The following is a 25,211-nucleotide window of genomic DNA, read 5'->3' on the forward strand; positions in this document are numbered from 1 at the left end:
AATTTCTGAAGAAATGCAATTTTTTATCAATCTTTAAAAAAGTAATTTTTCAGCTCATATAAAACTGACAAAAAACATTGTAAGTTTACGAATATTTGATTTGAAAAGGGAAAAGTGCCAAAAAAAATAAGATCGGAATAATAAAATTCAAACTGAGGTTCATAAATTTAGATGGACTTTAGAATAAAGCATACAATTGAAATGCTTTAATAATTTTCAAAGTGAAAGCTGGAACTATTCGATTGTGAAATAAAAAATAGATTTAAATAATTATGTTGAAAAATTATTAGAATGAGAAACTTAAACTAAAGACACAGTTCATGTGCTGTAATGAACTAAACTAAATATATTTGAAACTATTCTATTGTTAACAAAAAAATATATTCGGAGTTTTGAAAAAAAAATTCGAAAGTCAAGAAATACAATTCATAAATTTAGACGCCTTTAGAAGTAAAAGCATTCATTTTGACTACAATTTGTGGTTTTTAATATATTATAAGAAATCAATCAAAATTTTGAGAATGCCAAAACTTCAATAGATAACCGATATAAAGTAAATTTACATTCTGTTATTATTAGAAGTAGAAACTTAAACTAAAAAGGCAGTTTTTACGCTATTCCCAACTAAATAAAAAATATTTGAAATTTAATGCTTTAAATGAAAACTGTGAATCAAGAAATCAGTTCATAACTTTAGCAAACAATAAGAATAGTTTTTTTTTGTCTGTTGATATTTTAAGTATACAGTTTATAATTAAACTTTGAAATTGAGATTATATTCTTTTCGATTATCGAGACACCCAATTAAAATTTGCCTCGATCTTGAGCTGCAATCGATTGTAGAGCGCGCAAAGTTGTTGATTATGCAGCTCAGTGCTGCACAGCGATTAAAGCGCAATCCCTGCCCCCCAATAATTTGGGTCATCGGCGAGCTCATTATCCTGCTTAACTGCAAAACAGCGTGACTGCAGATGGTCAGCTGGCTAGCTGGCCAGCTGCTTGATTGGGTGGATGACGGTGCAGCGAAGGCGTCATTAGCTGGCCAATATTGATGAAGCCATTGGGAAAATGTGCCATATACTCGTATATATATATCACAGAAATTGCAGCACGACGGACACGCTAATTATTCAACGTCATTGGCATTAATAATGCAACGGCAACAGTATCGGCAACTTGAAAGCTTTGAAGCTGTTGTCCTTGTCCCCGTCGATTATTTATAAGTATGTCAGGTGAATGGAGCAGATCATTAATGGGAGAGGAGGGCGTGAAGGGAGCTGAAGTAGTGTTGGGATATGGTCTAAGGTCAGCAGCGCGAACCTTTTGCATATTTTAGTGGACGGGCAGCAAAGTTTCTGCAGCAAACTAAACCGCGACTACGACGACGATGATGATGACGACGACGACGACGTTCTCAAGAGTTGATGGACCGATGGATGCTCCCTCTCCCTCTCCCCTTCCCCTCCGACTCCCCCTCTCACCCACTGGCGACCGCTGGGAATTTAAACGTCGACGCACTTAGCGGCCGCCTCGGCGAGTTGTTAAAAATTTTATTCGTAAAGTGCTGGAAAATTGCCGGGTGCCCACTTCAAGAGCAGCTTCAACAGCAGCAACCAGCAACAGCAACAGCAGCAGCAGACCCAAATCATTGCGCTAGTCCGTCGAGAATCCGTGCATCCCTCAGCACCCGCTCCCGCGTTCCCAAACCAAACCTAAACCCCCCTTCCCTCGGCTCTATTTCCAGCCACAGTCCCAGACCCCGTTCCGTCTTCTCCCCTCGCGCTCCATCTCATCCCGAATCCCGCCCCAGCGCCTAACCACAAAGAACTTTTCGGGCCAAAAGTCGTTGTAGCAATCAAGTGGCGCGGGTTGCGGTGCAAGTGAATGCGGCGCAAGCGATGGAGGAGTAAGGAGGGGAGGCAGCAGGCAGCAGGCAGGAGGCGGGAAGCACAGCAGGAGTTGCAGCAAACTGCTGGACAGAGGACGAAACGCGAGGCGGGACTGCAAAACGTCAGAAACAGTTTCGCCTGCACTTCAGTTGGCTGCGCTTGACTTTCCTCCTCGTTTCATCTCGCGTCTGATGTTTTTTCAGCTTTCATTTAATATCGGGCATATCGATTTCTACGTTGATTTCGAAACCCCACAAAAACTAACAGTGAAAGTGTCAAAACTCACACAAGCTTAAACAATAATCAAGTAATTATTAAGGATTCATTTAGAAGCTATGCAAATAACTTTAATAGCTTTAAGATGCTTTGGAAAGTTGAGAGGAAACATCAACAGCCTATTCTATTCTATTGCGACATATATGAAGAACTATTATTTGAATTCCAATTAAAATAAAATCAATATAAATATAAACATGAATTGGAAAAGAAATTAAAGTAGATTTAACATGAATGATATAAAAGAAGAAGCAATTCTAACCAAAAAAAAGTTATGGAACAAATTATAAAAACACAAAAGTGTAAGTAAGTAATTAATTACACTTTATTAAAATCTCAAGCTAAGCTAAATTCAGTATTCACTTCCCATACTTAATAAAAGCAAAATTGCGAGGTATTATTGTTAAAATATACCGAATTTATACACAAAATACTTAAATGTAGTAAAAATTATATTTCATATACTACTTACATTACAAATAAGTCATAGAAAATAAAATATACGAGATTATAAAAGTTTAAATATAATATATCAAAATCATAAATAAAATACCTAAAAAAAATTATAAATGGTATACTTTTTACATTTAAAATATACCATAGAATACAATATATACGAGTTTGTCAAAGAACTGTGATGAAATTAGTTCTACACTAAAAAATAAATTCGGTTAAATAAAAGAATAAAAATTTGGGTTATGTATTATATACTTTAGTTGAACACTTTCATATATAAAACCTAAATAACCCAAAAATATACCAAATTATACACACAATGCAAATTTATACCACAAGCTTCATTTCGTATACTACATACTAGAGGTGGGCACGGGCCGGGCTTTTTTTCGTGGCCCGCGGGCTTACACAGGCCCGGAGCGGGTTCGGGCGGGCCCGGGCCTTATAATTAAGATTCGTACGGCCTTTTTTCTAAGGCCCGGCCCGTAAAAACCCGAAATAGGCCCGTAAAAGCCCGAAGTAGGCCTGAAACAATTTTGATTTGATCGAATTAGAACCGCCATTTATCGCATTTTAATTGCTTATCGATGCTACTATTGATTTGGTTATACAATATTTTACTTGTTTGCACACCACTAATTAAAAATTGGCGGCCTATTGTGAAATTATCAAATCTGTGGGCCATGGTTTAAATGAAAAACGCACTAGGCTAAAAGCAAAAATGTAGAAAAAATTTTATTTTTAAATAAAAATATGAATTAATTTGTTTTTCATGAAATACATAACAATATTCAATATAAATACCTTAATAAATATATATATATGTATATATAAATTACATGTCTTTTGAATTTCCTTATATATGTAAATAAGTTTCGTGCCGGGCCGGGCCTTAGTGAAAAAGTTTCGTGTTCGGCCGGGCCGGGCCTCTCAAAAAAGAGTTTGTTTTCGTGCGGGCCCGGGCCTTAAAATACAGGCCCGCGCCCACCTCTACTACATACATTCAAAATATACCATAAAATACAAAATATACGAGATAATCGAAATAGAGAAAACTATGCTGAACTAGGGACTGCACTAAAGAATCAATTGAGTTAGATCAAAATTGAGAAAACGTATTTTATACTTTAGTTGCACACTTTCAAATGCAAAACTTAAATTTTATTTAAGCCAATAGATCAGTCATACATCCAAACAATATCTTAAACTGAGCATACAAAAATATTTGCAATTTTATTGAAAACAGTTGAGCCCGAAAATATGTGTGGCCAACTATCGATTATTGTGCCGCACAGCAGGGGACATTGCACAGTCGCTCTGACCGATGCAATTTGGCATTTACATTGGCTCGATGGTTGGGTGGCTGGCTGGCTGGCTGGTTGGTTCATTCGCTCGCTCGCTCGGGTATTACTTTCACTTTGCCAGCAGTTTAGAGCAGCAGTTTTGAGTGCTGGTACTACATATTCATTTATCATTGATAAGAAACATAATCAAGGAAATGAATGAATGGCTGACTGAGCAAATGAATGAATGAGCAACTGCCACAAACACACACACACACAGAGAGAGAGCTGCTTCGATTTAAGACTATGCCTCAACTCTCTCTCCCCCTCTCTCTTTCTCTTTGCAGATTTTAAGTGCTTTGAGTTTGAGTAACGTGTAAGTAGTGTGGCACACTCACACACACACACACACTCACACACATTCGCGCACATCATTCATATCGCATAGCAATTTATTCACTTCAAATCCATCGCATTTGTTCTCATACCAAATTTTTTGTTGTTTCGATCTTTCAATTGCATTGCTGCCACACAATTATGCAACTGCGACATCCTTTTCTCTCTCTCTCTCTCAAATTTGTGCATACAAAATTAATGGTTAGTGGTTGCCACGCTGCCGCAGTTGGTAGAGGAAAGGGAACAGAATGGAAAGGGGAAGGGGAAGAGGGGAGCATGAGTCTCATGTGCTGGTTAAAAGTCAATTAGTCTAATTACCCGAAATGCAATGAATGTCAATTTTAATGGGGCCAGCGCACATGGACAGTCACAGTCACAGGGGGGAGGGGGTGGCATTAGCTGCCACGCCTCCATAGTAGCAGCGCCCCAAAAAGACGCCCACCAATTAGTTGAATGTCCCGTTGAGTTGTTAAAAGGCTGCAGAAAGCTGAAAGCCAAAGGCTGAAAGCTTTTTCTCGAGACAACTTTTCATCATTCAGTCGAATCACAGCTAACAACAACAGCAGTAACAACAACAACAGCAACTTAAGCCAAAAAGGACACTCGTAAAATTTGCACCTCACTTTGCTAATGTGGCAGCTTAGCAGCAGCAGCAGCAGGAGCTGAGGAGGAGGCAAGCATACAACATTTTGTTTTTTGGGTCCTAAACAGAAATTCATTCAACACGCACAAAGAATGCGCCATTAAAAGGGTCAAAGGTCGACGCTGTCAAAGAGATAAACCAGGTGCACAACACAACAACTGGGCGGGGCTGGGCTGGGGATAGGCATGTGAAAGAGTGAATTTGGAATTTTCAAGGGTGTCTCACTAACCGAAATGATGTGCCAATTAATTAAGTTAATTTCCAAAGTTGTGCGCAAAGATTTGAGCAAACTTTTGTTTGGCACATAAAGAAATAACAAAACAATACTGATAATTAGAAAGGGGGAAAATAAAAAAAAAATACATAAGCTTAATTTACGATTCTTTCGCTTGTAATAATCGAAACATATTTCACGTTTGTTTAATTTAAATAAATAATTAAATTCATTTTATTTTCGTATTATATTTATTTTGACCCATTTAATTACTTGTATTTATTTACTAAGTTATTAATAACCGACTGCAAATATTATTTATTGATAAATCCAATGCTAAATAAAAAATGTTATTTTTTTTTTTTTGGTAGAACTTTTTTTCTTGCTGTGTACGCTTGCTTTCTCTCTCGCTCTTTCTCTCTTTCCCCCTCGCTCTCTTACTTTTGTGGCTATTGCGGCCATGTTCATAAATAGGCCACATTTATGCAGGCAACGCTCTGCAATGGATGCTGCAACTGCAGCTGCTGCCCCAATCGATATGTTTGCTGTAGCCAGTGAGAAAAGGGGGAGAGGGAGAGGGAGAAGGAGAGAAAGAGAGACTGAGGGCTAAGCAATGCATAAATTACGCACTGTAATTCAATTAAAAGCAATTTGTGCTCTTGCCCACACCCACACACACACACACACATACACACACACGCACACAACCTCGAGAACTGAATACTGAGTGTGCCAGGATCAACTCTCGTTTGGTTATTTTGTGCACTCTGCGCACTTTTTGCCATTTGGCAATGCAAGCATGCAACAAGATGCGGCGCCACAATGTGGCACGCACCGAGTTGCCCCGCATAATGTCTGGCAAGCAAACACAATAACATCATCGTCATCGCCATCGCCATCGTCATCAACAGCAGCAGAAGGACTTGTGGCATCAGGCAACGTCCACTTCAGGGGCAACTTTGACAAATTGGCGCACGCAACTCGCCACTTGCCACTTGCCACACGCCACACAGTCAGCGACACAGTTGCCGACTTCAGTTTGACCGATTTTTCGTTACCTGCGGCTAATTAGTACATTTTTACCAACAGCATTTGCCTCCACTCGAGACACCGAAGGGGATGGGGTGGGGGGGAGGAAGCAACGTGACAGCAGCCAATAAATCAATGTCAACGCTTCTGTGTGGCAAGTGACAAGTGGCAAGTAGTAAACTGAATGTGTCCCATCCACAATTTCTATGCGTATGCTTCTCGTATTTGTATTCAAAGTCTTAATGAATGATTCCAACTACACAATACAAGCTTCCTTTCGCTTCTCTGCTGTTGCATGCAACACAATTGTAACAAACTATACTTTGACACTTTTATCATACTTAATGTGCTTACAAACCAGCTGCGAAAACGCTGAACTTAAAACTTTACTAGACTTCATAATATATAAATTAATATATATTTTAACAGTTGTATATATTTTTGTTCAAGACTAAAAACCAACTTTTAAGTACATAATAATGTAGAGAAACCCTAATACTTATTTTCATTACAACATTGATTAAACAGAAGCAAAAACAATTGCTAGTAAAAAACACATTTCAGTATTGACTGCATGAGACCCTTTAGCTAGATTAAATCCAACAGCTGCAAACATACTTTGTTAAAAAAAAATTATATCAATTGTTTAAATGCAGAACAATAAACCAAACAAAAACCTCTACTACTTATTTGCACTAAAATTCCATAAGCAAATTACAAAGATAAAACTTTACTGTATTGACTGCAAGAGACGCTCTAGCTAAACTTTTTCTATCATCCGCCTACCTTCCAAAATAATTTCTACCAATAAAGTTAAAAACTCATATTTAAATGCAGAAAAATCTATACAAATTCAAAAAGTAAAAAAAAAATGTTACTAACGGGTAAGCAACAATGCGAGCACATTTGTAGTTCGTAAGTATCTTTATCAGTATTTATCAGTAGGCTGTTCTTTGATGACAGTGTTTTTCATAGATGTGTTGGACATACAATTTTCAGACATTTTTCATTAAGCTTCGGCACTTTTAGTATTTAAAGTCTAGTCTAATACACCAATATTTCAGATTTTAAATTGCATAACGTACAAATTGCGGCTCATATTCCAATCAGTTCCAATTAGAATCCAGTCTAGTCTTATCGCAACAAACCATCGCCTCTTAATTACATTCGAGCAATAAACATCAACATTTTCAGTCAACGTAATCTAAAGTGCAAGCAATTATATAGAGTCCAAAAAAGAGCTAACAAAATAAAAGTGCTGAATTCAAGTGATAACAGGTAAATAATATGATTCAAGAAATGAAATCAAATTCATCTTCTTAGTGCTCCAGGATCTTGGTGCTACGGTGTCAAGGCGCAGTCAGCAATCTAAATATATATACACATATACATCGAAATGAAGGCCGATCAACTAAATCGCTTTGTGCGCACCAATGGACGCCAGAATCTTTGGCTGCTGCGCAACACAAACACAATTTACGAGCAGGCAGTAAAGTCTTACTATCAACGCAGCAACTCTTTGTTGCCCTACAATCCGAGTAAGTTGTGTATTAACTTAACCTAACTCAAAAATTCTTTTGTTATATAAGAGAGGTGAAGACGGTTATAACCGGCATAAGTACACATTCTTTTTTATTGACTTGTTGTCCATTTTTCTTTCCCATACTTTAAAAGACATATTTCTCTTGACTTCAAAACTAAATCACTGTAAATCCTTTCGCCGACTCTTCTGTTCTATCGTTGAACCATTTGATTACATGTCTTTTTGTCGCCCTAATCTTTAACTATCAATTTATTTCTATATATATATATTTCTTTTAGTTTCTAGAACTTCAAGCTAAAGCTTATAACAACTTGTCTCTAACAGCCGCCAATCGATAAAAATCGAAATACATACAATAATAACTCGAGTATTTATGATTACTGATAATTTGGTTGCGATCGGTTAAAAATTGTTTAAGTTATTTAAGAAATACTTGTGCAATAGGGTCTCAGCTGCTTTGGGTGACAATCTGGTATATTTTGAATATAGTATTCTATCGAAATACCAAATATAAGCGTCGGTATATTTCAGTTTCTTTAGTAATTGATTCCAACTGCAAACAGCTTTAATAAGAAACATTTGTATCCGATTCCTAACAGCTTGTAAATTCTTAATATGTTTTAATGAGCACCCCGCACATTTCTCAGCTTCGCAGGAGCACAAGAAGCGTGAGGAGAATCGCGCGCCTGTGCGCACCTTGACATCACAACACGATCGCAGCTCATTGCCAGAGTATCCACGGAATCACAAGCAGATGACGGAACAAACGACGGCGGCCAACTCCGGCAATCTGCTGAGCACAGTGATGCAGGCAAATCGTCGACGCTCCATGTCCTTCACCGGCAGCAGCCTGCGTGATTACATCTATCCCAATAGCAGGCACAAAGAGAACATCAGCGACAACAGCAACAACGACAAACTGAGGAATGGTCAACAACGCGGCACAAGTTTGACACGAACGAACACGAAAACGACAACGGGAACGGGAACGGCTACGGCGACATCGGGCAGCGGCCTCGATGTGGTTGAGCAACTGGATTTGGGCATCCTAAGTGGCCGTTCGATCAGTTTGCCGCCACGCTCTTCGCTCGACTTGGGCAACGTTGATTTGGCGGTGCGCAAGGCGAAGAAGCCGCCCTGCCACAAGCATCACATCGATGCCATCGAAAAGTCCACCACAGCGGCGGTGGCAGCACTGGCGCGGCACAGGCAACGCAAGACAACAAGCATCGACAAGCTGGACAGCGAGCAGCTGATGACCATCGATGAGACACTGAAGCAACGTCTCGCCGTGCGCTTTGATCGTGAACGTGAACGCGAGAAGCGTCCGGCGGAGCCCAATGTTGTTGCTGCCCGCATGTTGTCGGCACGTCCGCCGGCCAAACCAGCTGCAACCTCAACGACAACAACTGCCAACAAGGAGCAGACACGCTTCCAAACCCTCGGCGAACGTATTCAGCAATTCGAGTGCATGCAATTTGCTAATGGACCAGCGGCATTTCAGGCCTTCAGTCGCCGCCAGGGCCATGGCAATGGACGCGTCTCGCTGATGGGCAACAAGCACATACCGAAGCAGCAGCCATGCCTGAGTTTTCGCAATGTGTTGCACACGAATCACAGGCAGCGTTGCCTGCTCAGTTCCCAGACGCAGACGCGTTCGCAGTCGGTGAGCTCGTCGCTGCCATTGGCGCCGGCCAAGGCCAAGTCGCGTACGAAAACGCTGAAGCGGTCCCCAGAGCCGACGCTAATGACCAGCTGGCGACCGCAACAGCAGCAGCAGCAACAGCAACAGCAGCAGCAGTTGCAGCCAAGTCCAGCGGCGCCGTCATCGATCACACGCTTCAATCAGGCTAAACTCAAGCGCAGCAAGTCGAGGCGTTACATCAAGACAGCTGTCAGCAGCAGCAGCGGCAGCAGCAACAGCAGCAGCAGTCAGAGCAGCAACGGCTTCCTTATCCTAGATGGTCCACGACACTCCAAGCCGAGCAAGATGAAGGCCAGGGCCAAGGAACACGCGACTGTTGGTGCCAGCAATCATCTTAGTCGCAGCAGCCACATGCCCTACATCAAGCACTGCGGCAACAAGTTGACGGATTCCCCGTCCCCGTCAAATGCTCCAAATGGTGGCAAACGTCTCGCCGAGCAGCTGAGGCAGCCTGAGGGTGAACGCAAGGTGTTGCCGCAGCGCAAGATGATGGAGGAGCTGCCCAAACAACCGCTGATGGCCAAGGGGGCGCATCATCTTTTGGCGGCCAGTGCATCGCAGGTCTCCGCTTATCGGCGTGCGTTCAAGAATCGCCAGCAAATCCTGCAGGCGGAACTCTTTCACGTCTATGCACATGATCAGCCGCAACCACTGTTGTCAAGCAAAACGGCGATTAAACCGAAGTCACCGCTGCCAAGACAAGCCAAATCCGTTCCCCAAACACAAGCCTCATCTACAATTCCAATCACAACAACACCGACAGTCCCATCTCCATCTCCATCCACGATCTCAACTCCTTCACCAATTCCAATTCCAAGCACATCCCTATCACAGCCAAAGAAGGAGGAAGCCAAGGTGACGCCGCCCAAGCCGCTGGTCCAGCACAGTCCGACACCTCCCGAGTCAGTGACAATGACAGTGAAAAAGACCAAGGTGGCCAAGAATGCGAGTGCTCCGCACGCGTCGAGCAGCCTGACGACTTTGCCAGAGTTGGCAACCGAGACGAGCTTCATGGTCATCGATGCAAAGCCCAAATGGTCGCCGGTGCTGCAGCAACAGCAGCTGCATCAGCAGCTCCGACAGCGTCGCCAGCAGCCCTACGATAGCCTCTGGCGTTACAATTATTGAATGCCAAGTGAAACAATGGAAGTGGAACGAAAATCAGCGAAATGAAATGATATGGAATGAGCCACAAATAAGTGAGCTAAGAGTAAATGGAATGAAACGAAAAGGAATGAATTGGAATGGAATGAAACGAAATGGAATGAAACGAAATGTATTGAAACGAAGCGGAATGAAACGTAATAGAATGAAACGAAATGGAATGAATCGAAATTGAATGAAACGGAATGGAATGAAACAAAATGGAATGAAACAAAATGGAATGCAACGAATTGGAATAAAACAAAATTAAATGGAATGAAACAAAATGGAATGCAACGAATTAGAATGTAACAAAATTTAATGAAGCGAAATGGATTGAAACAAAATTAAATAAAATGATGAAACCAAATGGTGAATGGAAGTAGATGGAATGGAGCAAGACAAAATCGAATAAGACGAAACGAAATGGAATGACACGGGACGACGTGGCGAACAGGCAGCCATCTATATGTTTATATATACGCTTGACTATGTAAAAACACACAATATGTGTGCTGACCTATATATATGTATCCATACACACACACACACTCACGCACACACACACACACATATGTTTATTGCTGACTGCATTGACCTGTCCCACACTCGACCTGGCCAAAACCAAAAAAAAATAAATAAAAATAAAACCTAAATGTAAACATTGCCAACAATCCCGATTTCTGTGAACACTCAACTCAACTCAACTCGATACTGCCAAAGGCCAATACTAATTTCAATAGACCCAACGGGAAAGTCTCCTCACACTCTGCTCCTCTTCAACCATTCCAACGGCCCTCTCGCCCTGCCTCCTGCGCCCGCACAGCATTAATTTTTCATGCAGATTTAACCGTTACATGACAGCACCAACTAACGATAAGCCGACGTCGCCGTCGCCGCCGTCCAAAAACAAAATCAAATGCGAAAGCTGCAGTCGAGCATACTCGACTGTTGGATACTGGTTAATTAGCTAACCTAAGGGATCTTCATTAGCTTAGGAAGTATTTTGATCAAACAATCTCATGTCTCTAAGTCCACAAAATCTGTTCTCAGACGAATAGATAAACGTGGACACAGGAAAGCTGTGGACACTAACTTATAATACCCTGTTTCCCTTCATGTATCAGGTATACAACGGAAAAAAAAACAGCGCAAGAAAATGGCGACGGCTTTGCTTTGCACCGCTTCAGGGGCTGTGTGCATGGAAAAGTGGAGGAAGAATCGTGTAGGAGGGAAGTCAGAGACAGAGCCGCCCTGCGAATTGTTGCCGCGCTTTGATAAATGATGATGCGTTGTACATGACTCGCCAAATACGAGAATAGGCGCACTCAACTGCTGCCACAAAGTTGCTGCTGCTGTTGATGTTGCTGCTACACAATGCTGGCGGGCAGCAGCGGCAACGGCAACGGCAGCCGCATCTGTAGGACAACAGCAGCAACATCAGCATCAACAACAGCAACACAACTCACTGACTCGCTAACTGACGAGAGACGAGTTGCCTGTCTATCTGCCGCATTGCTGTGCTGTGTTGTTTTGTGTTGTGTTGTGGCAGGGGAGCGAAGCGGCGTCTTGATTATCAGAGTGACAAACGAACCTATTGACGTCGAAATGGCCAACAACAAAATTAGAGCAATGTCAGTAGCACAAAAAAAAAATGAGCAACTGGAATGAGGCAACTTGTAGCGGGAGAATCAGTGATACTTGTATACCACCTATACATAGGCAATGCGAGCATAAATGTCAGCCATTTGCTTCTCCCAAGGCACAACAGCATTTTTTCATTTGCTACACTCTAATTATAACATTCGTTACTGTTAGATATGCCTCATAATATATGTATGATTTTTATATATGTATATTCTTGCTATACTAAGTCACTGTTTCTAGCAATCTTAATTTGTAAACTCTCGTTGTTCGTTACTCGTTATTCATACAGCTCTCGTCACTCGTCACTCGCTAATTTATACGTGCCGTTTTTCTTCCATTTCGCAAACTCGTTTTTTTTCTTTTTCCACAATTTACCAACGTCACTCGTCGCTAGCTACTCGCTACTTTTCTGCTTTTGTCAAGAGTTACTCGCCCATTTCACTTCGTTTTTCTGGTAATCTCGAATACTAGCAAAGCTTAGTTACTACTCATCAACTCATTACTGACTAATATCTCGTTACTCTTTACTTATTCCTTATCTTTAAGAGCGACAGAAGTAATTTGTAAACTCTCGTTGTTCGTTACTCGTTATTCATACAGCGCTCGTTACTCGTCACTCGCTTTTTTCCTTTTTCCACAATTTACCAACGTCACTCGTCGCTAGCTACTCGCTACTTTTCTGCTCTTGTCAATAGTTACGCGCCCATTTCATTTCGTTTTTCTGGTAATCTCGAATACTAGCAAAGCTTAGTTACTACTCATCAACTCATTAAAGACCAATATCTCGTTATACTTTACTTATTTCTTATCTTTAAGAGCGACAGAAGTAACCTTAAAGTAGTTGTAAAGCACAGCAATTAAACTTGCCCTTTGAAGCATTTCTCCCTTAAAAGCCTGTTTAATTGCAATGAATGTTGTAATCAAAATAAGTTTGCATGCATTTCAAGATGAAATTCAAAGTTGCAGTTTTCAATTAATATTTTTATTACCCAATTATCAGTCGTTACAGATTGCCTTCATATAGACTCTTTTTTTTTTAAAGCCAATAACCAAAATAACTCGCTGAATGTTGGCGCAGGTTCAGAGCTCTCTTGCTCATCCTCCGTTTGCCCTTTACCCAAGGAAGAAGCAAGTTTTGACAACAACAAGAGTAAGAGGAAAAAGGGCAAAAAAAAAAAAAGAGGACCGAACAATTTTCATTGGCATAAATAAATAAAAATCAAATGAAATTAATTCCAAACAGCAATGGCATGCAGCAGGGCAACATATATAAGCTGCCCCCTCTAAACCCTGCTCCCCTTTGCCAGCCCTTGCCAGCCTTTGCCATCCCGCTCGTCCCATCCTTCCGCATCAGCAGTTGCCCGGACAGAGCGCAGCGAAGCAGCAACTGCGAGAGTAGCGCACACACATAAAAGGCTATAAAATTAAATCAAATCAAATGAAATGCGCATATGTATGGCGTTTTATGAGATGCGCGAAGATGCTACAGTATGAAACTGGCTATCGGGGAGGGAAAGGGGAAGGGAGGCGAAATCGAGAGCGAGAGCGAGAGAGAGAGACAACTGAACTGGAGAGCTGCTGAGCAACAACCGAAAGGATTAAAGGAAACCGCACAAAAGGCGACTTGGCAGCGCACAAAACCTGCCACAGCACAGTTGCTCGGTAACTGTAGCACATCTACCCCCGACACTACGCCCCTCCCCATTCCAAACCTGATTCCCTCTCTAATTTCCCCCCGCTTGCGTCGTTACCTTCTGCGTACGTTTGCTTGGTGCGTTGGGTAATAAAATAAATCCACCGCAAAGCCGCTGCGGGTAGATTGCTCGGTTGACCCGAAACTCTGTGGCGCTTGAAGACAGCTTCTCCTGCTTCCTCCCCTCCCCTCCCCTCCCTCCTCCCCTCCCTCCCCTCCCCTCCCTCTCCCTCCCCTCCCCTCCCCTCTCCCATCACGCTCTCTTCCTGCTCTTCTCTCTCTCTCTCTCGCTCTGCATTTCCTTTGGCAAATCTAATCGTATGCTGACAGCACGTCGAGGAGTCGAGTGCAGCCAGTTGGTCACTTGGTCAGTTTCTGGCGGCTAATTTCGCGTTTTTGGCTCCACATTGTGCTGTTGTTGCTGCTGTTGTTGTTGCTATTGCTTTGGTTAATGTGGCTGCCATTTGTGCTGCAATGCTGCTGGCAATTGCCAGAGAGAATGAGACAGGGAGAGAAAGACTATGCAGTAACTGACATTGTCGCATGATGTCCGAGTAGCCATTTCCTGTGCAGAGATTCTCTGCATGTCATGGATACCCTTTCAACATCTTCCCCTCCCCAATCTCTTGTGGTATCCCATGTGTGTGTGTGTGTGTGTGTTTGTCACTCGTTTTTGTGGTCATTTCAAATTTTCATTTCATTTGCCATAAAAAGGAAATTGGTTTTGTATGCTAGTTGCCTTTGCCACCAACTCTCCAACTTCCAATCTCTGTCTCTGTCTCTGACTCTGTCTCTGACTGTGACTGTGACTCTGACTCTGATTCGTTCTCTGGTTCATTTCTATGCCAAGAATTGTCGCTGTTTAACAGCGAAGGGAAGGGTATGCGCTTCAGGGGGGAGCGGGGTGACGCGGGGGGAAAATGGGACACAAGTGCTTTAAGTTGATTGTCATTGCCTAACTAACTGCACGAATCCGTCCAACACACGCACAACACAATTACAACAACAATTATAAGTGTGCTCGACTCCCAAATACGCGATAAGCAATATTTACATTAATAATTTCGATTATTCTATTAATTAAACTAGATAAATGTAGTTTTGATGCAGTGTAAATCGAAACCGAAGAGGAATTCAGATGAAAGTGAAAGTTGTCGCTTCCTCTAATAGAAACAAAAAATAAAGTGTGACCAAAGCAATAAAACTGTACAGCTAACCTGCAAATAAACACATTTTCAGCAAACTTTTAAAGTGATTTATTATAAATTCTCTAAGAGTAGGATTCACATATACTTTTAAAGTTTATATATTAACGGAGAGTTAAAAGAGTGTGACCAGATTGTATAATTGACCCCGATACAGAACCCCAGAAGCCATTTTCATTCAAGTTTGAAACATGTATTCTTACGCTGTTAAATCAAACGATTTACGATTTATCATTAAATGATAATACCCATCTAGAGCTCGTGAAGCGGGTATTACAAGCCGCATTGGCTGCCAAGTGGCTACCTGCGGCTGCCAGAGCACGAGAAACAAATGAAGTGAGCGAGGTGAGAGGAGCTTAAATTTGTATTGTTTCGGGTTTAAAGGCTTTTGCCTGTGGCTTTCATTGACAGCCTCGGAAAACAGGCCAGGCTAAGACTGCAAATAGCCGAGACAGAGGACAGCAGACGGAGATGACGGACACGGTGAGGTGAATTAAGCTGCAACTGAGCCATAAACGAAGATGCACAAGCTAACAACAAGACGAAGACGAAGAAGAGGAAGAGGAAGAGCAAGCAGTTGAAACAGCTAGCAGTAGCTTTTCATTTGTGCATTTTGCACGTTTTCTCCATTTTGCCAATTCCCGTATTTGGAGCGTTGTGCATAACTCGCATATACACACACCCAGTTAACCCCTAACCTCTTCCCTTTCCATCTCTTTTCGCCTCCCTTGCGTGCTGCAACTAACTTGAAGAATTTTTCATTTAATTTGAGTAAAAGAAAGCGCAAGTAAAACACAACAACAAATATTAAATTAACACTCACAGACAGCGGCAGTGACCCAATATACGTGTGTGTGTGTGTGTGTGTGTGCGTTTCGCTTACTGATTTGCCACGCACACACACCAAGGCACACCCACAAAGCGAAACAACAAAAACTGCGCAAAAATTTTAGAGTTAAATTCAGGTCAGGGTTACCAAGCACCGCGATGATGATGATGATGATGGCAATGCCAGAAGCAGCAGCAGCGGCAACAACTACAACTGCATACAACAATGTGGGCAGACACACCCATACACACACACACACACACACAGAGCGAACGCACAGCGAAAATGTAGTTCAAAGGCTTTGGGCACAAACAAAGGCAAAACTGTAAAGGCAACTACAAAAAAAATACCCCAAAACGAAAACAACAACAACAGCGTAAGAGCAAATGAGTAAGGACCAAAAAAAAAACCAAATTACAATAACAAAAAATGTCCAGGCAAAGCCCCATTATGCAATAAACATTAAAAGAATGCAAATGCGTTTCGCTGTAATTAAAATGCGCAATGACTTCAGAATAAAAATGAAATGAAGAACAACAACAAAAAAAGCAAAATGGCTGCACTTTGCTGCTGAGTGTGACCAGCTGCTGATTGATCGATTGATCGTTAAGCGACAAGCAGTGCGGAATCTATCGATGACTATCGATTGACTTATTTATTATTTTATTAGAGACACAATAAGGAATAAGAGCGGAAGAAACAAACAACTTGAATATTCATTTCGACAACACACAATTTACATGCAGTTATTGCGAATATGTGAATGTGCGAATTTGCGGATTTGCGAATGTTGTATAAAGCGTAATAAAGAACTGTGTGCAGACCCGACAAGCACACATTGTTCCCCCAACAAGCACACACACACACACGCCACACTCGCAGCAAACACATGCAGAACGAGAGTCGGTTAGTGGGTCGGTATTGTTGTGTTGGCTCTGCTGGTCGTTTATCGGTCGACTCGTATGCCACGCCCATCGACCAGCTAGCAAGTCCGCCCACCCAGTCACCCAGCAGTCCAGCAGGCAAGGCAACTTATGAGGTCGCCTTTATTGCAAAAGGCAAACGAAAAGGCATCAAACGATATCAGCTGTACTACAAAAGTCTACTAACTTCGCTTGGCCCCTAAGCTACAATAAATACATGTATTTGTATATAGTATATATATATATATACATATACACATATGTATTGTCTAGGCTGAGACCTAAACTGACTCGCACTTGATTTGAAATTATAGGGAATGTCGAAGCAATAAGTTAACAGCTACTTAAACATGTTGTCGATATTCGATAAGTTATCGAACTAAAAACCGTGCTTACACAATATTGCATTAAATGGCACTTTAATTAAATGCCATAACAAAACAATTAAATTATTTTCACTTAAATGCAGCGTGATTATTTTGTTATTATGATTATTATAAATAATAATTGATTAAGCATGCACGTGGCGTATACGCAATCTGCTTTCAGCGCTCTTAATTAATCAGTTAATTAGCGAGTTAATTTGGAGTCAATTTGGTGCCACATCCAGCATGGCATAATTAAGTCTTTAAGTTCTTGTCGCTCGTGTTAATGAAAACTAGTCGCAATTAGTTTTAAACGGAATTAAAAAGCACAACATAAATATTTATCAAATTTATTAGCAAGTGCATAGACGCAACTTGAGTTTCGCCATCGTCGTCGTCGGCGTCTTCTTCTTCTTGTGTTTGCCTTTGGCTGCTTCTACGTTTATTTTTTGCTCTTGTTGTTGTACGCTTCCTTTTTCGGGGCTGCATTCTGTGCCATCTTGTTGTCCTTGCTGCACTAGCGCTGTCTCTTTCTTGCACCTTTGTCATTCCTACTCCCACTCCTCCTCCCTCATACACTCTCTCTTTCTCTCTGTCTCTACGCTTTGGCTGTTGTGTGTATGTTACAAGCATTTGGAATTTTACGTTCAATTGCATTAGGAACAAAGGCTTTTTGGGGCGAGTTGTTTGCTCAGCCTCAGCCTCAGCTTCTGCTTCTGCTTTTGCTTCAGCCGCCTGCCACGTGCCACAGCAATTGTTGTTGTTGTTGCTTCTGCTTCATGTTATTGCTGCTGTTGCAGTTGCTGCTGTTGCTGCAGCTTAACTTCTTTGCATAGTTATTTGTGCGCGTAGCTCATTGAAATTTTCGGTGCCGTGAACTGTGTTTGGTTTTGGGGTTTTGCCTCTGCCTCGGTCTTTCTCTCTCTCTTTCTCTGCCTGCGTGTGTGTGTGTGCGTTGCTTGCTTATAACCATTACACACACACATCCAAGCACACACACGCATACGCTTGCATGCATATTTCTAGGTCTTGCAATTTGTGTTGCCTACCTAAAAGGCGCACGACCAGCAGCGAGGTGAGCTCCACATCTAAGCCACCGAGTATCATAACCAGCTCAACACACACACACACACATAACACACGCATACACACACATACAACAAAGCCACTGACAATGTGGGTTATTTGAAGAGATGCTGTCAGTCCGTCAGTCCGTCCGTCCGTCCGTCCGTCCGTCCGTCCTGTCCGCCCTGTTCATCCTGCCCGTCCGTCTGTCTGTCTTAATTCTTAAGATTATATTTTGTAAGTGTCTTTTAACTTGATCATAAAAGTTTATAAAACTTTAGCTAAAAATAAAAATTCATGACTAAATATATTTGTTTTTTTTTTCTCTTAATATGCGTTTTCACTTAATAGTACTAAATTAGTTTTACTTGAAAAAGTTTTAAAGTATACAGTATAACTTTTCATCCATCATTCTATCAAACTATTCTTCATTCATTCTGTTATTATCGAACAATGTTTGATTAGAAAATTTCAATTGAACAAAAGAGACTCATAATTCAATCAGACTGTCAATCAAACAATCAATGAATCAGACAATCAAACAACCGGACATTTAATGGTAATAATTTACTTATACTTGGGAAAGTTGTAAAGTGTTCAGTAAAACTGTTCATCAATCACTCAATCAAATTATGCATCAATCATTTTGTTATTATCGAACATTAGGCGAATACCAAATTGGAATTGAATACATAAATATGTGAAATTCAATCGGACTGACAATCAAACAATCAATCAATAAAAGTGTCTGCTGGTTCATCGAAAGCTATCTATTTACAATGTAGATCAACTAGTGGATCACACAAATTGTAAGTAGAGCACTAGTCCAATTATTTAATGAGCCAATCAATTAGGCAAATAAATGCGAGTTGTTCAATCAGACAGTCAATCAATGAATAAAATTCTGTTTGCTTCTTAGGCAGTAAATCACTGAATAGTTGTCAAGTACTTGAAAAAATAGATCAATCAGAAAGATCAACTGTTGTCAATCAGACCATTTGCAAATAAATCAATCAGAAAGACAAATTGTTGTCATTCAAACAGTTGGCAAATGAATAAATCAGAAAAACCAACTGTTGCAAATCAGAAAGTATGAATATCAGACAGGTAGATAACGAACAATCAATCAATCAATCAGTCAGTAATTTAGATCATTAATCAAAAATAAATATAAACGCCTGCATTGATTGATCCAACAATCAATCAGTTAATAAATAAAATTAGCCACTATTTGCATTTAAATGCATAAATAAAATAAAAAACAAAGAAAAAAACAAAAAGGTTTTTGAATATGAAAATTTTAGATTCACCTCTGACATCAATATCAAACGGCTTGCGTCTCAAATGTGATGCGATGATGATGATGGTGTAATATGGTAATGAGATGGTAATAACATGATGAACTACTGCAAAAGCTGAGCCAACCCATCGAGCAGCGTCTGCCAGCTGAATCCCATGCGACCCTCTGTCAACTGGACGCGACAACGTTCGGGAATATGCTCGAACAATCGCTTAAATGGGCCATAACGCTCCAGGCACTTGGCATCGCCGAGCAGTAAAAGTTTGTGCTTGGCACGAGTGATCGCAACCGTAAGACGGCGCTGATCCTCAAGGATTTCAGCCTCACGCGACCTCTCCATGTCCTGACCCGTGGCCATGGGTCCCGTTTTGCTGCAGCTATAAATGATGAGGTCTTTGTCGCGTCCCTGATACTGATCCACCGTATTGAACTCGACATCGATGAGGCGGGGACTCAGTTTGCGCAGTAGCTCCACTTGAGCCCGATATGGCGCAATGACGCCAATGCGTGACGGCTCAAAGCCAGCGTCAAGCAGCTGCCGCAGCAAATGCAACACAATCGCTGCCTCGCAATAGTTGGTGTACTTTGGCGCACGACGCGCACGCTTAGGAGATGAAGAAGTGGGAGCGGGAGCGGAAGCAGCTTCGCCATAGCTCAGTTCAATGCTGGCACTGGTCGCCTCCAGTTGCTGCGATCGCTCACTGAATTGTTGACAGCGTTGCGAGCAATCACCGGTGTCCAGCAGCAACACCGCCTGCTCCAGATGCGTTTGCAGCGCTCGCTGAGTCCACAGTCCCGCCTCACGCTTGAGCGGCTGCAGCTGCAGCTTGGCGTTGGCCACTTGCTCGTCGGCACACTGCAACGCCTCGCCATAGGTCAGTTGGTTGGCCAGTCGTGTGATGCTGCGATTCATGCGATACTGCAGCGTCAACACAGCTGTCGCCTGTTCGCAATCCAATCGCTGGAACAACGTTTCATCGGCGCCACGCGAACGCGCCTCACGACTCCGCACAAGTGGCGGCAACTGCTCCGGATCACCCACGAGTATGAACTTACTGCAGTGACTTAGGGCACGCAACACTGTCGGCTGCAGCACTTGAGTGGCCTCATCGACAATGCAGTAGTCGAAGCGACGCTGCTGAAAGAGCGCATGTCCGGCGCCCAAACACGTGACGCCCACAATGCTGGGACGCTGTAGAGCCGCTGTTAATTCCTCCAGCGTGTGACAGTCGGCGGTTAAATGCGCTTCGCTAATCTCCTGCAGCTGCGGATGAATGCGCTGACTGCTGCCCAACCGCAGCAGCGGCAACTTGTGCGGCAGCAGACGCAACAATAGATTATCCACAGCCGAATGCGTTTGAGCGGTGATCAACACACTGCGCTGCATCAAATGCAACAGACGCACAATCGCAACCAAGGTTTGGGTTTTTCCCGTCCCCGGCAAACCCTTGATCAGCAGATGTGTGCTGGTGGTGAGCGCTCGCAGCGCTGCCGCCTGTTGCACCTTGTTCAGTGGACGCAGCATTGGACCGCCTTGGCTGCCAATGATGCGCGGCAGCAGTTTGTGCTGCGTCGGCGGCTGCTTGGCAACCACAATGCTACGCAGCTCCGCGGCGCGTTCGTTGTCCTCCAGCAGCAAGGCCAAATTCGTGTAATTGAAACTGACGAAACTCTGCGATTCGTGTTTGTCCACCACAAAGGTTTCGCCCGCATATCGCTGGCTCAAATCACGCTCCAGCTGCAATGTGATGCTGCGTGGCATCAGCGCCATAATGTATCCCGCTGCAATGGCCAAACGCTGGCGTGAGCTGCAGCTAACTGTGACGTATTCACCCAGCTCAAACTGCAAACAGAGGGAGAAAGGAGTTTCATTGAATGACTAGAAAGTGAGAAAGTGAATTACTCACGCCACTCAGCGTTAGATTGAGTTCTGATTGCGCTGACAAATGCAACTGCTGTTCGTAGCGTCCATTGTGACAGCTGCCGCTACTCTTTATCTTCTGATCCGCCGCCAACTGCAGCTCACAGATCGCACGTCCCTGTTGCTGTCGCCGCATCGCCGTCTCCGTCCACAGCGAACGCAACTGCGAGCCTTGACGCTGCTGCTGCTCCTCGAGCGCCAGAAGACCGCACCAGTGCAGTACATACTCGTGATCCGGGAGCGTCAAGTGCGCCAGCTGCTGTTCCATCTGGCGACGCAGCGGATGCGTGTCGCTCAACTCCAGCTGGGCATCGGTGCTGGCAAAGCTGCAGCAGAGCGTCGCGTATGCGCAATTGCCGCAGGCGCTGTGATGTGAAATTGGTTCGGGCAGCTGAAACGGTTGCAGCAGCTTCCCGGGCTGCTCTGGCGATACGCTGAGTGCTTCACCCATCACTGGCAGCTGCACTTCGCGGCTCAGGAAGTGCGCCAGCTCGTTGCGTAACAGCACCAAATCCCGCTGCTCGTTGCGTCCGTCGCGCACCTCACGCATAATTCCCTCGCGCAAATACAACAACAGACCCGAGTGCGTGTCCTGGCCCAACGCTGTGTGCATCAGCTGGTAGAGCAACAGCTGTCCCTTGTGCTCCATGGAGAAGCTGGCGCGGCCCGTCTTCAGTTCCAACGGAATGGGCTGCTTTTGACGGCGCACACGCACCGAGACATCCACCTTGCCCTTGAGGCCCAGCTGCGGCACCCAAAGATTCTCCTCGATGTCATGGATCTCCTCAATGCGATCCTTGTACATCTCTGGAGGCAACGTTGCTGTCGACTGCACGCCATCAATATATTGGGCTACAAAGGCCACAATGGGCTCCACAAACTTGTGCAGTTGCAGCTCAATCTCCGCCTGACTCAATTGGCTGCCATAGAGCAACTGGGCCAAGGAAGTGCTCTCAAGCAGTTGCTGGAGTGCAGCAAGCACTTGTTGGTGGCTGCGCAGGCGCTGAGCGAGCACCGTTTGCAGCAGCTCGTGTACCAGCGTGCCCACAATCATCTGCCAGCAAACGGGGGGAAAACATTAAACATTAAAAGGATTCAGTGGCTATTCTCTTGAAGCACTTACCACCGCATTGGCGCCGTCGACGCCACGAAAACGATCCTGCAGCACAGCCTTGCGACGACAGAAGAGCGAACCCGTCACCGTTGTGCTCGAGATGAGCATATCCGGCTGGATGACGCAGTAGCCCGACTCCTTGTTGACCACATAGCTGCTTAACGATGGTTGCCACTGCGCCTGCACTGAGACCACATCGCCCGGTTCGATGGGCGTCATATGCCATGGCGCTTGCAGCTGGCAATCAGCTGTGGCAGGTGGATCCTCTGCAGCGGAATCTGCGCTGTTTAAATGCAACAGCAGATTGTATGTCTTGGGCAGACGTTCGACGCTCTTGACCACACAACGCTGCCAGCGGGTGAGATCGAGTTTGCTTGCTGTTACAGCCGCATCGAGTGCACATAAATCGAAATCGTTGTCGTCGTCTAGCAGAAATCCATAATTTTCCTGATCCTGCGGCTCCGAAGTTGTCTCTTTTTGTACATCGAGATTCAGTTGTGGTTTATACTTTTTGCATATTGCATTCACATTATCCGCTTTGCTGGGCGACAGCACACGTTTCGCTGACTGCATAATTGCATTTGTTATCACTTTTTCGCGTTAATTATTATCACTTTATGTTTTACCGAACACTCTCATAAAATCGCGCCAAAAAACTAACTGTTCGCCAGTGTGTACACACTGTTTTGCAGTAGCATGAGCATCTTGCGCATGAGCAGTCAGCTGATAACAGATTACAGCAAATAAAATAAAAATGTTTAATATTGTAAATAACCGCTTAATTATATTAATTTATGTGAAATTGTAAACTAATATTCAAATAATCGAACAACGTGTACACACTGTTTGAGAACGATCAAACAGCCAGCTGACTGCGTAATCGATAGCAAGCGATTTCGATTGGCAGCAATTTGAAATGAAAAATAATTGTAGCTGACTTTTAGGGCACACCTCGTATGGCAAAAGAAATATATGCTAGCTTATGCATCTATGTGTATGTGTGTGTGTGTTTTCATGTTGCCGCCTGCACTTTTTGCTTATTTGTGTACTTTTGCATTGCCTTTTCGGTTTGCCTTCAGACTTTGGCTACGGCGTCACTTTGCTTTGCGACTACGTTGTTGTTGTTATTGCTGCTGCTCTTGTTTGCCTGTTATTGATGCCTGCCTCCCATTCTGCATGTTCATGTGCATGTGCGTGTGTTTGTGCTTGTGTGCATTTCTTGGCTTTTTATGCCACACTCGCATTCACTTTTATATTTTGTCAATTTCACAGTGGACTGTCTGTATGTATTGGTGAGTGTGTGTGTGTGTGTTTGCTCTCCTGACAAATGGTTTGTTTTTTCCTGCTGCTGTCCACATTGTATGCTATGCTCTGAGTAGTGGCCACTCTTTAAGTCGCTATCTCGCTCTCTCGCACACGCCGTCTTTCCTTGTTCTTTGCATACGATCAATTTGCAGGGCTCTGACTGCCAATTAAGCGAAATCCATTGCCTACTTTTCGGCGGCAGCGAGAAAAACAGTGTTGCCGTGCGTCAGGTGAAAAGGTGCTTACGCTCATCACTTGCTCTCACTCGCACTTGTAGGCAGACACACACACACACACACAAACACTCGCATGCAAATGCATGCATGTATGGGTGTACATATATAAAAGTCAATTTGCGCAGATCTGCCGTCAATGGCTCGCAACGTAGGCTGCAAAAAAACCAACAGCAGCCACCAAAAACCTGCCAAACCAAACCAAGTGTTGCAACTCCTCCCACCGTCCCCTGCCCCCTGCCTCCTCCACCTTCCTTCACCATCACCTGCTGTTTGCGCACTTTAACTGTTTTCACTGTCTGTCTGCAGTCGCTGCCCTCAACCTACGCCCCCCTTCCCCCCTTCCATCAGCCTCTTTCGCCTCTTCGCAGCCCATTCAGCGGGCTGAGGCTCTTCAAAGGCCACCCTCGCCCCTCCCTTGCCCATCCCTCGCTCGCTCTCTTGTTTGTTTGAAGTTGCTTTTTTTTGTGTTTTTGTGTGTGTGTGTGTGTGTTTTTTTCGTGTGCCTCTTAAGTGGCAACTACTTTGCACCTCAGCCGTTCACACACACGCACACCAATACGCATATGTATGTGTATGTGTGTGTGTGTGTGTGTGTGTGTGTGGCAATTGAAGTGCTGCTGTGTTTGCGGCCTTGAGCCTTTTTTTTTCTTTGCACCTTGGCATAGATGTTGCAGCTAACTGCCTGTGTGTGTGTGTGTTGCGTGTGCGTGTGTATTAGTTGGCCCCACGCTGCGTATACGCAATTTATATAATCAGCCAGCAAAAAGTGCGGCGCAAACTCATTTGCTTAGCAAACGTGACGAGCTGACCAAATCCTCCCCATCCCCTCCCCCTCCATCTACTCTCTGCTCCCCCTCCCCCTCCCTTTCCCGCTCTCATTGCTATTTGCTCCGCAATTGTTGGTTGCAATTATCAGCGCAGCTAAACCAATTTTATATGAATTGTGGCGCCAAATACAAACAACAACAACGAATTAGAAAGTATGCAGTAATCGACTAGCGAATACCCGTCAATTATTTGATGCCATTCAT

General features: G+C 43.4%; 2 protein-coding genes across 3 annotated transcripts; one reads left to right on the forward strand and one right to left on the reverse strand.

Annotated features, from left to right (window-relative positions):
* Positions 1-7,152: 7,152 nt before the first annotated feature.
* LOC117577840 (uncharacterized) lies at positions 7,153-11,246 on the forward strand. Of its 2 annotated transcripts, none has more exons than XM_034262783.2 (3): positions 7,153-7,464; positions 7,510-7,724; positions 8,377-11,246. In XM_034262783.2, exons 2-3 carry the CDS (start codon positions 7,583-7,585, stop codon positions 10,560-10,562), a joined length of 2,328 nt encoding a protein of 775 aa, XP_034118674.1. In that variant the 5' UTR covers positions 7,153-7,464; positions 7,510-7,582; the 3' UTR covers positions 10,563-11,246. The 2 variants fall into 2 exon arrangements, with proteins under 2 accessions (XP_034118674.1, XP_034118673.1); XM_034262782.2 differs by having other exon boundaries at positions 7,518-7,724; positions 8,377-11,245.
* An 8,296-nt stretch (positions 11,247-19,542) lies between these two features.
* LOC117577836 (DNA replication ATP-dependent helicase/nuclease DNA2) lies at positions 19,543-23,300 on the reverse strand. Its single transcript, XM_034262777.2, has 3 exons — positions 22,649-23,300; positions 21,512-22,579; positions 19,543-21,447 (listed from the first exon to the last, which is right to left on the reverse strand). The coding sequence occupies exons 1-3, from the start codon at positions 23,210-23,212 to the stop codon at positions 19,708-19,710; spliced, it is 3,372 nt and encodes a 1,123-aa protein (XP_034118668.1). The 5' UTR covers positions 23,213-23,300; the 3' UTR covers positions 19,543-19,707.
* Positions 23,301-25,211: the final 1,911 nt, after the last annotated feature.

Source organism: Drosophila albomicans, chromosome X, assembly GCF_009650485.2.
Source record: "Drosophila albomicans strain 15112-1751.03 chromosome X, ASM965048v2, whole genome shotgun sequence".
Taxonomy (NCBI): domain Eukaryota; kingdom Metazoa; phylum Arthropoda; class Insecta; order Diptera; family Drosophilidae; genus Drosophila; species Drosophila albomicans.